The sequence below is a fragment of the Mesoplodon mirus genome (assembly GCF_964341445.2).
Source record: "Mesoplodon mirus genome assembly, chromosome: 6".
Lineage (NCBI taxonomy): Eukaryota > Metazoa > Chordata > Mammalia > Artiodactyla > Ziphiidae > Mesoplodon > Mesoplodon mirus.
Window position 1 is genome coordinate 145,349,962 of NC_138982.1, and position 18,858 is coordinate 145,368,819.

General features: G+C 46.1%; 1 protein-coding gene across 7 annotated transcripts in view; it reads left to right on the forward strand.

Annotated features, from left to right (window-relative positions):
* TRAPPC10 (trafficking protein particle complex subunit 10) overlaps positions 1 to 18,858 on the forward strand; it is a 91,560-nt gene that overhangs the window by 64,568 nt on the left and 8,134 nt on the right. For 6 of the 7 annotated variants that reach the window (XM_082624497.1, XM_082624491.1, XM_082624495.1 and 3 more), the window contains 8 exons: positions 256 to 368; positions 2,846 to 3,360; positions 4,187 to 4,328; positions 5,771 to 5,929; positions 6,748 to 6,977; positions 14,293 to 14,393; positions 15,817 to 15,943; positions 17,001 to 17,171. In XM_082624497.1, coding sequence (XP_082480623.1) covers positions 256 to 368; positions 2,846 to 3,360; positions 4,187 to 4,328; positions 5,771 to 5,929; positions 6,748 to 6,977; positions 14,293 to 14,393; positions 15,817 to 15,943; positions 17,001 to 17,171 — 1,558 coding nt within the window. The remainder of the gene's footprint in view (positions 1 to 255; positions 369 to 2,845; positions 3,361 to 4,186; positions 4,329 to 5,770; positions 5,930 to 6,747; positions 6,978 to 14,292; positions 14,394 to 15,816; positions 15,944 to 17,000; positions 17,172 to 18,858) is intronic. The other variant, XM_082624494.1, reaches the window with a different exon arrangement.

Here is an 18,858-nt window from a genome sequence, read left to right on the forward strand (position 1 = left end):
CTCTTTGTACAGCAGCAACGCCCACCACCGAGGGTTTAATGAGTACCTGATAACTAGGGGAGAAAAGCCTGCCTTGACACGCGTACTGTGTTGGGTAGAAGCTGCTGCATCGTCAGCGTATCTGACCTCTGCTTGAGTTCTAACACCCTAGAGAAAGGGGAACACCTGTCAGGATGCACCCTCTGGGGACTGGAGGGGCTCTGTGCGCAGTGCCCCAGCGTGTGGTCCTCTCAGGCCCCTTGACTCTGCACTCAGCTACCTTCAGACCAGCAGCCTCCTGGCCAGCGACCAGCACCTGACTGAGAACGAGCGGGAGTACTTCTGCAGAGAGATTCTCAGCTTCGCCAACCGGCAGGCAGACAGCCCAGGTGAGGCTTGTTTTCAAACATTACTATGAAAAATTTCAAATGTCATAGAAGAGCAAAAACGATGATACAGCGTGTGTACTCTATACTGACCACCTAGATTCAGCAGTTGTTAACATTTTGCCGGGTAGCAGACGTGTGTCTATCTCTTTCTTTTTTCTTTTTGCCAAACTTCAGAGCAGCTCCAGACCCTGGAACAGTGTAGCGTCTTGTGAAAACAAAGGTGATCCCCTAACCACCCTGCCCACAGACGGACAAGGGTCTAAGTCGGGCTACCCAGTTAGCCCCTCTTCAGATCTCCCCCATTGTCTTGAAAAGTGTTTTTACACATGATTTTATATTCAGAATAATTGGACTCTACTAGTCCAGTCAGGGGTCACACGCTGCATTTGATGGTTGTATCAGTTCTCCTTTAACTTAGAACAGTCTTTGCATCTCATTTTCTTCCTCTTTTCCAGACACTGACCTTTTAAAATACAGCAGCTTTATTGAGATAGGATTCACAGCGTGTGGTATAGGACTCTGTGGCTTTTGGTGTCATCACAGACATGTGCATCCGCCCCACAATCAGTGTCAGAGCATTTTCATCACCCGAAAGAAACCCCACGCTTATTTCCTCCCAACCTCCTCCTACCACCCCCCATCCCCCCACGTCCCCGGGAACCACTAATCCACTTTCTGTCTCTGAAGATACGTGTTCTGGATATTTCACGTAAATGGAATCATACAATATGTGTTGTGTTGCGACCGGCTTATTTCACTCAGCACAGTGTTTTCAGGATTCAACTATGTTGTAGCGTGTGTCAGCATTTCATTCCTTTTTGTGACTGAATAACATCACGTGGTACGGATGGACCACACTGTGTTCACCCCTTCAGCGGTTGTTTGACCACAGGGTTGTAAGGCACTGACTTTTTAAAGACATCAAGCCACTTGTCTCCTAGGCTGTCTCACCGTCTGAAGTTTCTTGAGAATGTCCGACAGCAAGGTAGATCTCAAAGCCTTAGGTTCAGGCTAAATGTTTTGGCAGGTATACTTTAAGAATTGCCGTGTAGTAAGATTAACTTTATTGTAATATTTAGCTTCTCACGTTCAGTTTATCAGGAAGAGTATTTATTTAAAATAGCCACTGTCTTAGTCAGCTCGAGCTGCCATAACAAAATGCCGCAGACTGGACGCTTCAACAGCAGGTGTTTATTTTCTCACAGTTCTGGAGGCTGACATCTGAGGTCAGGATGCCAGCAGGGTGGGTTTCTGATGAGGCCCCTCTTCCTGGCTTGTCCCTTCAAGGCAAGGGGTGGGGTGGAAGGGAGGTGGAGAGAGAGACTCAGAGAGAGGGAGGGAGCGGGAAGGGAGGTGCGAGGAGAGATGGGGGAGAAATGGAGAGACTCAGAGAGAGGGAGGGAGGAAGGGAGGGGGAAGGGAGGTGGGGGGAGAGATGGCAGGGCTGTGTGGTGCGTCCTCCTACAAGGGCGTGCATCCCTCGTGACCTCATCAAACCCTGACTCTCTCCCAGAGGGCCCACTGCGGGGTACGGCTTCCACTTAAGAATTTTGGCGGGACCGCATTCAGTCCATAGCGCTTGCTAACTGCTTGAAAGCCAGTGTTTCCAGAGGTTTTGGCTTTGGGTTGCTGTGGTCGTTGCCTGCTGGGGTGCGTGTCACGCACATCGAGCCATCTGCATGGGTTTCTCAGGGGCAGCGTGGCACTGATTTGTGTTTTAGAGCCTTTAATGTGCCCAGACTGGTCACTGTAGAGCTGTGTGCCGAATCTGCTGTGTGTGGCACGTGCGTGAGACTGTGCAGTTAAGCTTCTCCTGCCAGCTTTCTGTGGCGTCTCTGTGAAGAAAATACTCCACGATTGTCCCTGTTTTCTTGTGATTTTATGGCATCAGTCTCGGCACCGCCTCACCTACCGGTCAGTCCAGTGGCCTTGTGGGTGTTCTAGACACACCAGTGCTTGTGGAAAGGAAGTTGGAGGATGCAGTGGGTTCTCCCCTGATGGTGCCTCTGGGGCTGGGGACCTGCTGCCCTCCTGGCTCCTCCCTTCGCTGGCTGGCCTCACAGGGTGGCACACACCTGGGTTCATTCCAGTTCATTCTCTACTGGAGAATCTTTCTGTGCGTGGGGAGGTGGTGGAATCCCCTGGAACAGCTCTAGGAATTGGACTTTACAAACCTTGTTTTGAACTTGAGGAGTTAGTTGACCTGTGTTTCTCTTGGGTTTGCCAAAACAGGAGTTAGAAACCTTAATTCTTCAGGTTTTATGATTTCCAGGAGTTATCTAGGCGTGTGTTTCTGTTCTCTTTTTGACAAAATAACTCTTTTTGGTGTGTGAAGATGGCGCAAGGTTGGGAGGGTCTGAACCATCTCTTTTGCACGTTATTGCTTCCTGCAGGCCCAATGGTGGCCCAGCCCTGCAGTCTCTGCAGCATCTGGCAGTGTGACTTAGGAAGTAGAACATGGCACTGTGTATTTACAGGTCACAAAATAGTACTCCCTATGCATTCTTTTGCACAACTGCGAGATCTCCGTTTCACACCTCCCAATGCTGTGGTCCACGTGGGTGGCGTCTTGTCCGTGGAGGTGACCGTGTGCAGTCAGATGCCCGTGCCTGTCCTCGCGGAGCAGATCGCCGTCAGCGTCCACTTCAGCGTCGAGAAAGACAGCTACCGGAAGACTGCCGAGTGGCTCACCAAGCACAAGACGGCCAACGGGGTTGTCAGCTTCCCGGCAGAGACCTCGCCTTTCCCCACGTCTCAGAACAGCCTGCCCGCGCTGGAGCTGTGCGAGGTGTTTGAGAGAAGTCCTTCCGACAGTTCCTTGCACACAACGGGGATTATCTGCAAAAATGTCCACATGCTGCTAAGGAAGCAGGAGAGTGGCGCGTCCCTGGAAGCGCCCTCGGGTGCCGCTCTGGAGGCTGGGGCCCACATGCTGAAGCGCACCGCTGTGACCCTGGAGCCGGGGCCCAACGCAATCACGTTCAGGACTCAGGTGTGTGTCGGGCGGGGGGTTTCTTCAGGGGAGGGCGGGAGCGGGTGGCACGTGCAGGAACCCTCTGAAGGAGCTGGGAATCCAGTAGACATCTCTGTCGTGTTAACCTGACTTTGATTTTTATCCTTAAAGAAAAACAGACTGATGTTTTGAAAAAACCTTTTGTACTTAAATATTTAATTATAAGGCAGTTGATAAATTTTGAATGAAGTTCTTGACATGGGTAATTATTTGTGTTCTCACTGGATTTAGTTAGACTTTTTCCCTTTGTATTAGAATACACCCTCATTTGCTAAAATGAGGAAGTTTCAGAGAAGATGGTACTTTCATGTGAAACTCTCTTCTCCTTTTGTGGCTGCATGGATGGATGTCCAAACAGTTGTTTCTGCCTCGCTCCGATACAGATCTTCCTCCAGTGCAGCGGCTGCTGCTAGTTCCACTGACCCAAGAGGCCAGTGGAAAGTACAGCTCTTTGCCACGTGTGTTTTCAGTCTGGTCTCAGAGCAGGTCTTAAATTCCATGCCCACCTGTCTCCATTAAATACCTTTTCCAGAAGAGAAAGCCACAGATAAAGCTTATTAAATTGAGAATGCATTATTAGGCGTAAAGTCAAACTTAAGCATCCGTTACTCAGAAAATCCTCGATTGAGAGATGCCGAGGGATCTTCTGAACAGCCCGCGCGCGTGTAGACGTGTTAGCACAGAGCGGCAGGATGAAGAGGGTGCGGAAAACGGTCACTTCAGAGATTGTGGCTCAGCCTCCCCTTGAGAAGCTCGTCACTGCAGGAACGGGGACGGCTGTTCGAATGCTCGGTTTTGCCCCCAGGCCAAGGAGCCGGGAACCTACACGCTGCGGCAGCTGTGCGCCTCGGTGGGCCCTGTGTGGTTCGTCCTTCCTCACATCTACCCGCTGGTGCAGTATGACGTGTACTCGCAGGAGCCGCAGCTGCACGTGGAGCCGCTGGCCGGTGAGTGGGCCGCGGGGGCTGTGCGGGGGCTCTGCGCTGCACTTGGCTCCTTTACTCTAAGGGAGCACGTGGCAGGAGGGCTCTCTGCAGCGTCACGCTTGCGGCCCTCTGTAGCTGTGTCCCTCTGTAAGACACACTTTGGGGAGCATCGTGGTGATTTTGCCTGCGAACTGACTCTGGCTCTTTTGTTCATCTCAATATTTGCTTTTCTGTAATTGCTACTTTCATGTTTTCTAAACATTAGCTGAGAAAAATGAGCTAAATCTCAGCTGATGTCTACTGCAGAGAATTTAATAAGTAAATACAATTTCCTGCTTAGAGTTCCATTTCAGAGGCTGAATGCTAGCTTAGTTATGGTCTGTGCTCTGATCAAAAGTCTCTTCCTTTGAAAGTGTGGATTAACCTTGGCCCCCGGGCATGGCATTTGAGAAATCCAGTGCTGCCTTCCTTTTTGTTAAGTCCTACAATTAGGAGGAGTCGGTGTAAACAAATTATTGAAGACCACATGGCACTTCAGCAAAACATGAATGAGTGAGTGTCTCTGTGGTTTAGGCTAGAAACAATGTATTTATTTGCTTGCTTCTTCCATTTGGGAAAAAAGAATCAAGGAAAACGTTTTTTTCTATTTAATCTCTCTAACTACCTATTTTTATGCTTTTAAACTTCTCCCCTGGCTACCTGGAAAGGCCCTCAGGTGCGGAGCACAGCAGTCTCTCAGTGGTTCTTCCCTCAGAGAACCTTTTGTGAGAAAGGCTGAGCCCTGCGGCTTGGTGAGCCTGGGAGGTGCTGGCTCATGCCTCCGCCCTGCCCTGGCCCGCCCCGACCCGCACTCCCTTTCTCACCTCCCGCCTCTCCTCCCTCTCTCTCTCTTCTCTGTTATTCCTCCTCCTTGTGTCTTGTCTTTTGCCTTCTTCCTTCTGCCTTCCCTGGAACCGATTCTTAGAAAACCTCAGCCCATTCCCGCCCTCCATTTCCATCCAGGAGAAAGTGTACCGCATCTTCTATCGAGCTGCTCTGAACCAGAGATCTGGAAGAGGCCTAACCTGGAAAGGCCAGAGGAAAATCTGAATAGCAGCAGCACATGCGGTTTCATTAGTTTTTTCTTTAATGTCGTTATCTGAGTTTCTGTCAATAACTGGCTAGCGGGTCAGTTTTGAGACCCTCGTAGACACGGTTGCCACCACAATCCCTAACTCTCTCAACTAAAGTGGTGATAAGGTCCCTGAGGCTCCCAGATTCTCTTGTGCCTGGCGAGGACCCCTCAGTGCTGCAGACCACGAAACTGAGGTGAGCAGCGAGGGTGGACACTGAGCCACTTTACGGAGTGTGTCCAGTGAACAGGTCTTCTTCAGTAGAAGAAACAGGCTCTTCTCACTCACGCTAGGCCTTCCACCGGCGCCCTTGGTTGGTAGTGGTGCTCACTGCTTTCTTTTTCCCTTTAGATAGCCTTTTGGCTGGCATTCCTCAGAAGGTCAAGTTCACTGTCACCACTGGCCATTATACAGTAAAAAACGGGGACAGCCTTCAGCTCAGCAATGTAGAAGCCATGCTTATCCTGTGTCATGAAGAGAACAGAGCAGTGATCTATTCCAACATGAGAGGTAAGGCAGCGGTCACCTGGGGAAGGTGGACTCTTAGCATTGTCACGCACCAGGAGGATGTAAGGCACCTGTCATCCCTGCTGTCCTCAGGTGGCGTCTGAGGACCGCTTCTCCTCGCAGCTCTTTCATGGCCACGTTCCACCCATAGGTGGACTGTAGCCCTTCCCCTAGGTGGGGCGTTACATTGGAGGGGAATAGACTTAGAGCTGTGCACGTGCTCAGTGGCCAGGTGGTGCTGACCTTGCTGGGGTCTCGTGAGGCAGCGTTACCGCCTGGGCTCAACCTCCGCGGTGATGCCCTGCTGGCCTCCAGCCTCCTTCCACCCTCCTTGACTTTCCTCAGCAGAAAGAAAACGCAAATCAGCCTTTTAAGACACTGGTTGGAAGCCCTAAAAAAGTCCCATCTCCCACAGTCCCCAGCCACGAGGTCTGGAGAGGGGAGGATGCAGCTCCCTTTCTCAGTGGGAGTTGGTCTGGTGGTGGGCTGGAGAGGGAGCATGTCCTGTGGGGACACATGCGGTCTCGGGCGGGCTGTGCGAAGAGCGTCTCTTTTCTGTCTTCAGACTGAGCACAGTGACAGTTCTCTGAGCCGAGCTCAGCTGCACAGCTTTCGTGCAGTGCTGCTCTTGTCTTCGGGGGTTTTGCTCCTGATTTTCCTGTCTCCCTCCCTCTTCGATCCTTCCCAGTTACACTCTTGCGTGTGTGTAGGAGCAGCAGGAGCTGGGCTAGAACTTCACTGCTGGGCCCGTCGCCCGCTGGAGGGGAGGGAGCAAGGACACAGGGGACTGTGTCACAGACGGCTTTTCCTGTCTTCCCTAGAAAAGGCTTCTGACGCTGTGCTCCGGGTTCAGTCGTCCGACAAGGTCACGAGCATCGGCCTGCCGGCTGCGCCTGCATACCACATGATCGAATTTGAACTGGAAGTTCTCTCTTTACCTTCAGCTCCAGCAACTGGAGGGGAGAGCACCATGCTGGGGATGACAGAGCCCCATGGGAAGCATAAGGACACACAAAAAGCTGGCCACTGCATGGCTACCATGGACCACAAAGTAAGGAGGGGCTGGGACGGTGCAGCCCTGGGGGCAGCCTCTGCGTGTCCCACTTGCTTTGAAAGACAGTACATACAAGATGACTTCTTTTGGGGCGGCAGGTTTCCAGTCCCTGTACCACAAGCTCGGGTTGGGTTTAGCATTTATGGCTATGAATCACCCCTTCTTAGATGAGGGGTGCATCTTGCAAAGACAAAGACAGACAGACTCTTAACTTTTCTGTCCCAACTCGAGGAAGGACAGTTTATTGTAGGAGATACAGTTTTTGCTTAGAGGGCAGTGACTTTGCCTCTGTGGTCCATTTGTCCTGGTGATTAGGCTAGAGGGAGTTCTGTGTCTTGGTGTGCTTTACTTTTTGTTCCCTGAAACATCACATCATACTTAGCAAGGAAGAAGTGCTAAGATTTTATGCTTTGGTGCTGGTATTTATTGACAGTTATTTGAGGGATCCATGACTTTGATCCTAAATCCACAGTCCGTCAGCTCACAGAACCAGTCACTAGCATCGTGCTTTTTCTGAGTTTGTCCATGTCTTACAATACAGATATCAGTTCCGAGGGCTTTTGAACAACCCAAGGGTAGAAGTGTGTGCTTGTGGTCCCATGGGACTGTATTTTTTGCATACTGTTAAAAGCTGCTGCCTGAGGGTCTGGCTTCCAAACAGCCTGAAGGTAATTGCTGAGACCCTCCCCTTTGGGACACAGGTCTTGGCACACCCTCAACTCCTGGGAGCCACTAGAAATACCATAGGCTGCTTGGACAAGCACAAAGGTTTGAGAGACAGCCAAGAGCTGGGGCAGAGTTGAACAACAAGGTTTATCTCCTACACGAGGCCACTCCTTCAAGACTGGGAGAGGTGGTGGTTTCATCTACTGTACAGAAAGCGACACAGACAAGCAAAGTGCAGAAACAGAGGAGTATGTTCCAAACTGAAAGAACAAGATAAAACCTCAGGAAATAACCTTAATGAAACAGATGAATAATCTACCTGGTAAAGAGTTCAGAGTAACGTTCACAAAGATGCTCATCGAACTGGGGAGAAAGATGGAAGAAAACAGGGAGAACTTCAGCACAGAGATAGAAACTTACAGGAAAGTGCCAAATAGAAGTCTCAGAGCTGAAGAGCACACTAACCGAACTGAAAGATAAACTAGAGGGGTTCAACAGCAGACTAGATGAAGCAAAGAAAGGACCAGTCCACTCGAAGACAAAGCAGGGGGGTTTGTCCAGTCAGAGCGGAGAAAAGATTGGAAACAGTGGAAGATGGCTTAAGGGACTTACGGGACAACATCAAACAGACAAACATTCACATCATAGGGGTCCCAGAAGGAGAAGAGAGAGAGTGAAAGGGGAAGAAATTTTATTTGAGGAAATAATGGCTAAAAACGTCCCTACCCTGGGGAAGGAAAGAGACATTCAGATCCAGGAAGCCAGAGAGTTTCAAACAAGAGGAACCCAAAGAGACTCACACAAAGACACAGTATAGGTAAAATGTCAAAAGTTAAAGACAAGAGAACCCCATAAAACTATCAGCAGATTTTCAGCAGAAACTTTGCAGGCCAGAAGGGAGTGGCACAATATATTAAACTTGCTGGGGGAGGGGGTGGGGGACAAACAACTTCCAACCAAGAATACTCTGTGTGGCAAAGTTATCCTTCAGAATTGAAGGAAAGATAAAGAGTTTTCCAGACAAGTAAAAACTAAAGTTTATCACCATTAAGCCAGCCCTACAAGAAATGTTAGAGACTTCTTTAAGACGAAAAGAAACTGTGCTAATTAGTAACAAACACATGAAAGAATAAATCTCATTGGAAAGGTAACTGTTTGATAAATGTAGTGGATTAATCACTTATAAAGCTGGTACGAAGGTGAAAAAAAACAGTAAAAATAGCTATGATTACAGTTATTAGTTAAGGGATGCACAAGATAAAGATGTAAAATGTGACATCTCAAAAACAAAATGTTGGAGGGGGGAGTTACAATGCTGAGTTTTAGAATGGGATCAAACTTAAGTTGTTATCAACTTAAAATAGGCTGTTACAGATGTAAGTTACTACATATAAGCCTCATGGTAACCACAAAGCAAAACCTATAGTAAATAGACAAAAGATAAAGGAATGTAAGCATACCACTAAAGACAGTCATCAAACCACAAGGAAGAGAGCAAGAGAAGGAGATAGGAACAGAGAGGAACTTTAAAAACAGCCAGAAAACAATTAAGAAAATGACAATAAGCACACACCTATCAATAATTACTTTAAATGTAAATGGCTAAATTCTCCACTCAAAAGACCAAGTGACCGAATGGATAAAAAAATCAAGACCCATCTATAAGCTGCCTACAAGAGACTCACTTGAGCTGTAAGGACACACAAACCGAAAGTAAAGGGATGGAAAAAGATATTCCATGCAAATGGAAATGGAAAAAAGCTGGAGTAGCTACACTTATATCAGACAAAATAGACTTTAAATCAGAGACTGTAGTAAGAGACAAAGATGGGTGTTACGTAATGATAAAGGGGTCAATCCAATAAGAAAATATAATGTTCATAAGTATCTATGCACCCAACATAGGAGCACCTAAAATACAAAGCAAATATTAACATATCTAAAGGGAGAATAGCAGTGTAATAATAGTACGGGCTTTAAGACTCCACTTACATAAATGGATAGAACCTCCAGACAGAAAATGAATAAGGACACATCGGCCTCAAATATGTTAAACTAGATGGCTTTAACAGACATTTACAGAATATACCGTCCAAAAACAACAATACAGATTCTTCTCAAGTACACATGGAATATTTTTCAAGATAGATCATATGTTAGGCTGCAAAACAAGTCTTAATAAACTTAAGAGGATTGAAATCATATCAAGCATCTTTTCCAACCACAAAGGTATGAAACTAGAAATTAATTACATGAAGAAAACTGCAAACTGCACAAATATGTGGAGATTAAACATGTTGTTGAAGAACCAGTGGGTCAAAGAAGAAACCAAAAGAAATAAAAATCTACCTTGAAACAAATGAACATGGAAATGTAACAGATCAAAATTTATGGGATGCAGTGAAAGCAGTTCTCAGAGGGAAGTTCATAGCAATAAATGCCTTCCTCAAGAAACAAGAAATGTCTCAAATAAACAACCTAATTTTATACCTCAAGGAACTAGAAAAAGAACAAAGCTCAAAGTTAGTGGAAGGAAGGAAATAACATGATCAGAGGAGAAACAAATGAAATAGAGACTAAAAAGATAATAGAAAAGATCAGTGAAACTAAGAGCTGGTTCTTTGAAAAGATAAAATTGACAAACCTTTAGCTAGACTCACCAAGAAAAAAAGAGGACTCAAAATCAGAAATGAAAGAGATGTTACAAGTGACACCACAGAAATACAAAGTGTCATAAGAGACTGGTACTATGAACAATTATATGCCAATAAATTGGATGACCTAGAAGAAATGGATAAATTCCTAGAAACATACAACCTACCAAGACTGAGTCATGATGAAATAGAAAATCTGAACAGACTGATTACTAGTAAGGACATTGAATCAGTTTTCAAAAAACCTCCCAGCTAACAAAAGTCCAGGACCAGATGGCTTCACTGGTGATTCTACTAAACATTCAGAGAATTAATACCAGTCCTTCTCAACCTCTTCCAAAAAATAGAAGAGGAAGGAACTCTCCCAAACTTGTTTTACAGGCCTGCATTACCCAGGTACCAAAACCAGACAAGGATGCCACAAGAAAAGAAAACTACAGGCCAGTGTCTCTGATAACCATAGGTACAAAAATCCTCAACAAAATATTAGCAAACCAAATTCAACAAAACATGAAAAGGATTATACACCATGATCAAGTGGGATTTACTCCAGGATTGCAAGGATGGTTCAATATCCACAAATTACTGTGATACACTACATTAACAGAATGAAGGATTAAAAATCATGTGATCTTGTCAATAGGTGCAAAGCATTTGACAAAATTCAACATCCATTTATGATAAAAATTCTCAACAAAGCCAGAATAGAGGGAACGTTCCTCAACATAATAAAGTGCATATATGGCAAGCCCACAGCCAACATTATGATCAATGGTGAAAAGCTGAAAGCTTTTCTTCTGAGATCAGGAATAAGACAAGGATGCCCACCACTTTTATTTAATATAGTATTGGAAGTCTTAGAGCAATTAGGCAATAAAAATAAATAAAAGTCATCCAAACTGGAAAGGAAGAAGTAAAACTGACACTATTTGAAGATTATATGATATTATATAGATAAAAATCTGAAGACTCCAACACAAAAAACTGTTAGGACTCATAAGCAAATTCAGTAAAGTTACAGGATACAAAACCAGTACACAAAAATCTGTTGCATTTCTTTACACTAACAATGAACTGTCAGAGAAATTAGGAAAACAATTCCATTTTCAATTGCATCAAAAAATAAAATACCTAGGAATAAATTTAACCCTGAAGGTAAAAGACTTGTTTATTGAAACCCAGAAGACATTAACGAAAGAAATAGAAGAAGACAAAAATAAATGGAAAGATAGTCTGTGCTCATGGGTTGGAAGAATTAATATTGTAAAATGTCCATACTACCCAAGGCAGTCTGCAGATTCAGTGCAATCCCTATCAAAATTCCAATGGGAATTTTCACAGAAATAGAAGAAACAATCCTAAAGTTTGTGTGGAACCACAGAAGATCCCAAATAGCCAGAGCAATCTTTTTTTTTTTTTTTTTTTTTTTTTTGACTGCGTTGGGTCTTTGTTGCTGCCCGCGGGCTTCCTCTAGTTGCAGTGAGCGGGGGCTACTCTTTGTTGCAGTGAATGGGCTTCTCATTGCAGCGGCTTCTCTCGTTGTGGAGCACAGGCTCAGTTGTTGTGGCACGCGGGCCCTAGAGCACGTGGGCTTCAGTAGTGGTGGCGCGCAGGCTCTAGGGCGTGTGGGCTTCAGTAGTTGTGGTGTGCGGGCTCTGGAGCTCAGGCTCAGTAGTTGTGGCACACAGGCTTAGTTGCTCCGCGGTATGTGGGATCTTCCCAGACCAGGGATTGAACCTGTGTCCCCTGCATTGGCAGGTGGATTCTTAACCACTGAGCCACCAGGGAAGTCCCCAAAGCAATCTTGACAAGTACAAAGCCGGAGGTATTATGCTCCCTGATTTCAAACTATTAATATATTACAAACCTATAGTAATTAAACCAGTGTGGTAATGGCATAAAAACAGACACATAGATAGATGGAACAGAATAGAGAGCCCAGAAATAAATCTACCCATATATGGTCAATCAATTTATGATGAAGGATCCAAGAATGTATAATGAGGAAAGGACATTCAGTAAAAGGTGTTGGGAAAACTGGAGAGTCACATACAAAGGAATGAAACTGGACTTTACACTGTACACATAAATGAACTAAAAATGGATTAAAGACTTGAAAGTAAGACCTGAAACCATAAAACTCCTAGAAGAAAATACAGGTAGTAAGTTCTTGACATGGGCCTTGATGTTGATTTTTTCAATCTGACACCAAAAGCAAAGCAATAAAAGCAAAAATAAACATATGGGACTCCGTCAAACTAAAAAGCTTCTACACAGCAAAGAAACTATTGACAAGATGAAAAGGCAACCTACTGAATGGAAGAAATATTTCCAAATCATATGTCTGATAAGTGGCTAATAAACAAAATGTATAAAGAACTCATACAACTCAATAGTAAAAAAAAAAACAAGCAATCCAATTTAAAAATGGGCAGAAGATCTGAACAGACATTTTTCCAAAGAAGATATACAGAAGGCCAACAGGTACATGAAAAGATGCTCAACATCACTTAATCGTCAGGGAAATGTAATCAAAACCACAATGAGATAGTCATCTCACACCTGTCAGAATGGCTATTATCAAAAAGACAATAAGTGTCGGCAGAAAGGGAACCCTCATGTGTTATTGGTGGGGATGTAAAGTGGTGTAGCCACTGTAGAAAACAGTGTGGAGGTTCCTCAAAAAATTAAATATAGAACTGTCGTACAATTTAGCAATTCCACTTCTGGGTATTTTTCTGAAGAAAACAAAAACACTAACTCAAAAAGATATCTGCACCCCCGTGTTTATTGCAGCATTATGTATAATAGCCAAGATATAGAAGCAACCTAAGCATCCACTATGGAAGAATGAATAAAGATGAGTGTGCGTGCGCGCACACACACACACACACACACACACACGAATATTATTCAGCCATAAAGAAGAATAAGTCTTGTCATTTGCGACAACATGGATGGATCTAGAGGGCATTATGCTAAGTGAAAGAAGACACAGATACCATGTGATCTAACTTATATGTGGAATCTAAAAAGTAAAAAAGACCAAGCTCATAGATAAGGAGGACATATTGGTGGCTGCCTGAGGCGTGGAGTAGGGATTGAGAGAAATGGATGAATTGTTTTTTTGTTATTTTGTTTTTGTTTTTTAGTTTAAATAAATTGAATAATTTTTAAAAAAAGAAGTGAATGCACAAAAGCAGTAGGATAAAAGGCTAATAGAAGCAGTCATTTCAAAGGGATTGTGGCATAGAATACCAGGCAAGGCAGGATCTCAAAAATAATGTCTTACTTTTCAGTCCTTGAAATTTCTTCCCTCCTTATCTGATACAGAGTTCAGGAGGCAAAGATGATACTAATAACAATAAGCACACGTTCTCTACTCAGTATATTCCTTTGTTCCGTGGGGGGAAATAAAATACAAGTTTGGGAACTGGTTTCTGCCCTTAAGGAAGTTAATAGCTTATTGGTCCACACAACAGCCCCAAATTGGTTTTCAGTTATGTATTCAGTGTCTTGTGGATTAAGAGTTTGGGTATGTGCTCCGCAATGGGAGAGGCCACAACAGTGAGAGGCCTGCGTACCGCAAAAAAAAAAAAAAAAAAAAGAGTTTGGGTAATTCACTTGATTTGTAACAGTTAATGATTGATTAGTATCATCTGCACATGAGTGACTAAAAGCACTTTGTCATAACCTCCTGCACATTAAAAACGCGTTTGGCGTTGTGGCCACACGCCCATGAGAATAGCAGGGTCGGGTCTGTGCTGCGGGCTGCGGCGTCTGCTCGGAGCCGTTGATACCGTGTTGATGGCTCAGTTTTCTCTCCTTTGTTTGTGTGTATGTTTAATGGGGTTTATCCCTCTGGATAAGAAATGGTAAAGACATCAAATGTCTAGGAAATGGGCAGCCACCACAGATCTGGATGGATGGTGGTGGCGGTGCCTGTCCCGTGTGATGAGGGGTCTGAACACCTGTCCCCCGTCTCTCCTCAGGTGTCCATCGATTGCCCGTGGTCCATCTACTCCACTGTCATCTCGCTGACGTTCAGCATGCCCTTCAGGACCACGCACTCCCTGCTGTCATCCGGAACACGGTGAAGGACCCCAGGCCCCTTTCCCAGGCTCCCCTGCCTGCAGGCCCTACTGTCCAGAGCTTGGCTTTGGTGACACTGAGCATGTTTTCTCATAGCCATGATGCCACTGTCCACCTGTTAAAATCTGCAGTAATTCCCTGGGTCCTATAGCGCCCAGCCCATACTCAGGCTTGGTTTGTAGGATGTGGGGTTCAAACACAGTCCCCTCTGTTTCTGAGATCCCTTCTTATCCCTCCTCCCCCTGTTTTCAAGCCATTGGCCCATTGCCAGACTTGGGTCAGTTGTCATTCTGGATTCCCCTGGTCATGTCTTCGTGGGTTTGTCTAAGTAGCTCCCTGTCAGCTGCTGTGTGTCACCTCTAGAGGGGGGCTTGCAGTCTCAGCACTCCCGACGCTCGGTCAGATCCCTGCGTTGTGGCTGTTTGGCAGCACCCCTGCCTCCCCCCCACCCCCGCTTTCTGCCAGGGGCAATCCTCGCCCTCCGTGCCCTTAGTGTGAGCCACAGATGTCTCCAGACATTGTCCCCAGGTGAGATCTGCTGCTTTAGAGGCTTGACTAGGTTCAGATTCAGTTTTTGGACAAGGAAGTCTGCAGGTGTCGTCCTGTGCTTCACCTGTCCCCGCATCAGGAGACTCAGTGTGTGGTGGTTAAAAACACCAACATCTCTACAGAGAATCTGGGTTGCTTTATTTGAGCCTGGCTTTTCAAAACTCCTCTTTACGTGTAACAGAAATTCAAGTGAATTCTGTACTGACCTTGTTTCTCAGTGAGTAATTGTTACTTCTATAGATGAAGAGTAATTGTTACTCTTTCTTCCAAGACTCACTGCAAGCTATTGTATGTTTAGGAAAATCAGTTACAGTCGTGTAATAATATATCCAAAATAGAATATTCTTTGACCCATTTTTCCTAAGAGATAGCTTGCTTAGAAAGATTTGGTTTTTTCTGACACTTTTACATGTGAAATTAAAAGTAGAAATACATGTTAACAAATGGTTCTTATTTTCCTTTGTCACTTTTTTGATTCCTTACAGAACGTCTTCTTAATACAGCCAAAATATATTTAATAAAGTTCTTTTTTTTTTTTAATTTTATTTATTTATTTATTTATTTATTTATGGCTGTGTTGGCTCTTCGTTTCTGTGTGAGGGCTTTCTCTAGTTGCGGCAAGTGGGGGCCACTCCTCATCGCGGTGCGCGGGCCTCTCACTCTCGCGGCCTCTCGTTGCGGAGCACAGGCTCCAGACGCGCAGGCTCAGTATTTGTGGCTCACGGGCCTAGCTGCTCAGCGGCATGTGGGATCTTAGACCAGGGCTCGAACCCCTGTCCCCTGCATTGGCAGGCAGATTCTCAACCACTGCGCCACCAGGGAAGCCCCTAATAAAGTTCTTAAATGGCAAAATCTTATTCGTTTTTCTCCTTTAGGAAATATGTTCAAGTGTGTGTCCAGAATTTGTCAGAACTCGACTTTCAGCTGTCGGATAGTCATCTTGTGGATACTGGTGATAGTACCGACCTGCGACTAATACCGCTGAACATGGAATCCGAACAGGTAACCGTTTCCTAGAACCGAGCACAAACCTCTCAGCAGAACACAGAGGAGAGCAAGAGTGTAGTGATGTTGATGGAAGTGACCGTGTGCTTCCGCTGAGCTCTTCCGTGTAGGGAACGGCCTTGCTGGTCGTCAGCGGGAAGCACGCCCTGACATGCAGCTGTGTTGCTGCGATGTGCATGTTTGCGGTTCGCTGTGGGCCGAGTGGCACAGCACATGGAGTAAGAAATAGGTTGATATTTGTATTTTTAGAAAAATTAAATCTTACATTTGTCAGACTCCACACACAGATTTATTCCAAGCTTGTCCTGATCAGTCTCATGCTGATTGCGTGGACGCCATCACCCCCAGAAACAGTGGCTGCTCGTACGTGCCTGCGTTGCCCAGCGACGGGCTCTCAGGTGCCGGGGTAGCTTTGTAAAGGAGTCACGTTCGTGTTCACACTGCCTGGCTGAACCCTGGCCCTGTTTTTTCTATTCATTGGTTGCGTGTGTTTTTAGACAGTCAGTGCCGAGTGTTCAGAAGATCAAAGGTTTTCTTAATGGATATCTGACCTTTAGCATTTTCAAAGGATTTTTCCCAACATTTGACCCATTTCAAATGCTTCCCGGGTCTGTTACTGTGCTTATAGGTATGGACTTGTTGCCTGAGGTGGTGCCAGTTCCCTTCCTCACTTCACTTAGTGGCAAATACAGAGCAGCTGGCGTGGGTGTAAGGATGTCCCTGTAACTGTTTGATGACATTTCCCACTTTGGGAATGTATGGGATACTGAATACTAGTAATTGCTCTTTATGCTTTTAAAAATAATCCCCTGTGTAGAGCTTATGGAATCACAAAGGCTGAGACGCTTTTGACCAGCTCGGGGCAGTCTTCCTCGAGGGCAGCTGGGGGCCGTGCTGGGGAGGCGGGTGCGGCAGTGCGGGCGGCGTGTGGGGAAGCGGGCCCTGGGGGACCGCCTCCCCCCGACCCTCTCGCCCCCCTGGCGGGAGGCGCCCCCTGGGACTGAGCGCCTGTATTGCGTGCGTGCGCGCGCAGTGACGACCGACTCTCTTTCAGCGCATCCACAGCAAGCAGGCGGTGTTCTTTGTCTGGGAGCTGAAGTGGACGCGGGAGCCTCCCCCCTCCTTGCACTGCCGGTTCTCCGTAGGATTCTCCCCGGCTTCTGAGGAGCGGCTGTCTGTCCCCTTAAAGCCCTATACTTATGAATTTCAAGTGGACAATTTTTTGGTATGTATTGCCTTATTTTCTGGTGGCGCTCTGTGGTGGCAAGCTGGAAGAAGGCATCACATTCTTCACCTTCTGTGAACCAGACAAAAGCTTTCAATATAATGAAGCAACCAGTCGCCGAAAAGAGCCAGCACTTGGGGCGTGGAGGCCCTGACTGGCTAGTTAGAGCCCGAGGTCCGGTCAGGGGGCGGGTCTGACACTCGTGCCCTCCTGTGCGGCTCCCGCTGGGCGCCATCGTCTCCAGAGACAGGACCCCCGCCTCTCCTCCCTCTTCTCTGCCTTACGCTGACTCAGTCGAGTCCTGCACCCGTTTCTTAGAGTCCTTTTATCTTGAGCATTAGCTGCTATGTCTCTAGTTTTTTAGAAGAAAAACTGACAGTATTATGGAAACTTACTTAAAGCAGATTTTCTTTAACCTGCACATTAGGTGTGGAGCTAAAAACAGCCTAGACCGAGGTGAGTAAAGGCAGTAGTTGTGTTTTGTTTCTGTAGTGAGATGGTTGGGTTTGGTGTTAGGTAAATCAAAATATGGATACACAGCTTTGGGGTGTTCCCTTTGCTTCTCTTTACGACTGAGATCGTCAGACACTATTTGAGAAGGTGTTTGTATAGCTCTTGATGTTAGCAATTTTTTCAACACCTCCTTCCAACCAAAAGACTATTTGTTTCGACCCCCCTGCTCTCCTTATTAGCCTTAGAGTTAAATGTAATCACTAGCGTAGCTCCTCTTTTTGTTGGACAAACAGGTGCCTTTTTGATGTGTCAGTAGCAGCTGAACATTAAATTCTTCACATGGTAAAGAGTCTGCATAAATTTAATCTGGTTTCCTTACTGCGGATGACGATTAACACTAGTTAGCAGTTTCCACTATTTTCTGTCTTTCTTGCTTCCTTTTCAAAATGAGCATAGGAAAAATTTTCCTTTCGAACTGTACAAGCTTAGTTAAAGGCCAGAGAAAAATACCTGGTGGATTGCTCTCTTCAAAACCAGTATTCTGAGGATGAGAAATACAGATACCACTTTTCTTTTTTGGCTGCGTTGGGTCTTCGTTGCTGTACATGCGCTTTCTCTAGTTGCGGCGAGTGGGGGCTACTCTTCGTTGCTGCTCACGGGCTTCTCATTGCAGTGGCTTCTCTTGCTGCGGAGCAAGGGCTCTAGGCACGTGGGCTCAGCAGTTGCGGCTCGCGGGCTCTAGAGCGCAGGCTCAGTAGGGGCACATGAGCTTAGTTGCTCCGCGGCATGTGGGATCTTCCCAGACCAGGGCTCAAAACCGTGTCTCTTGCATTGGCAGGCGGATTCTGAACCACTGCGCCACCAGGGAAGTCCCCAGATACCACGTTTTTTAAAAAGCTTCATTGAGATTTGATTTCTATACCATGAAGTTCACCCGTTTGGAGTGTGCACGTCAGTGGAGTTAGTGCGTTGACAGAGCTGTGCTACGAGCACCGTGATCGTGTTTTAGCGCACTTTTCATCCTCCCAAGAAGAAGCCTATGCCCCATTCACACTCACCCCCTCTCCTTCCTCTTCTCACCCTGGGCCACCCCTGACCCAGAGGCAAGTGTGCCTGTGCTTTGCCTGTTCAGGTGCAATCGTGTTACGTGCGGTCCTCTCAAGACTGGCTGCTTTCACGTGACAGGGTGTTTCCAGAGCTCATTCCTTTCACAGCATGTTCAGGACTCCATGCT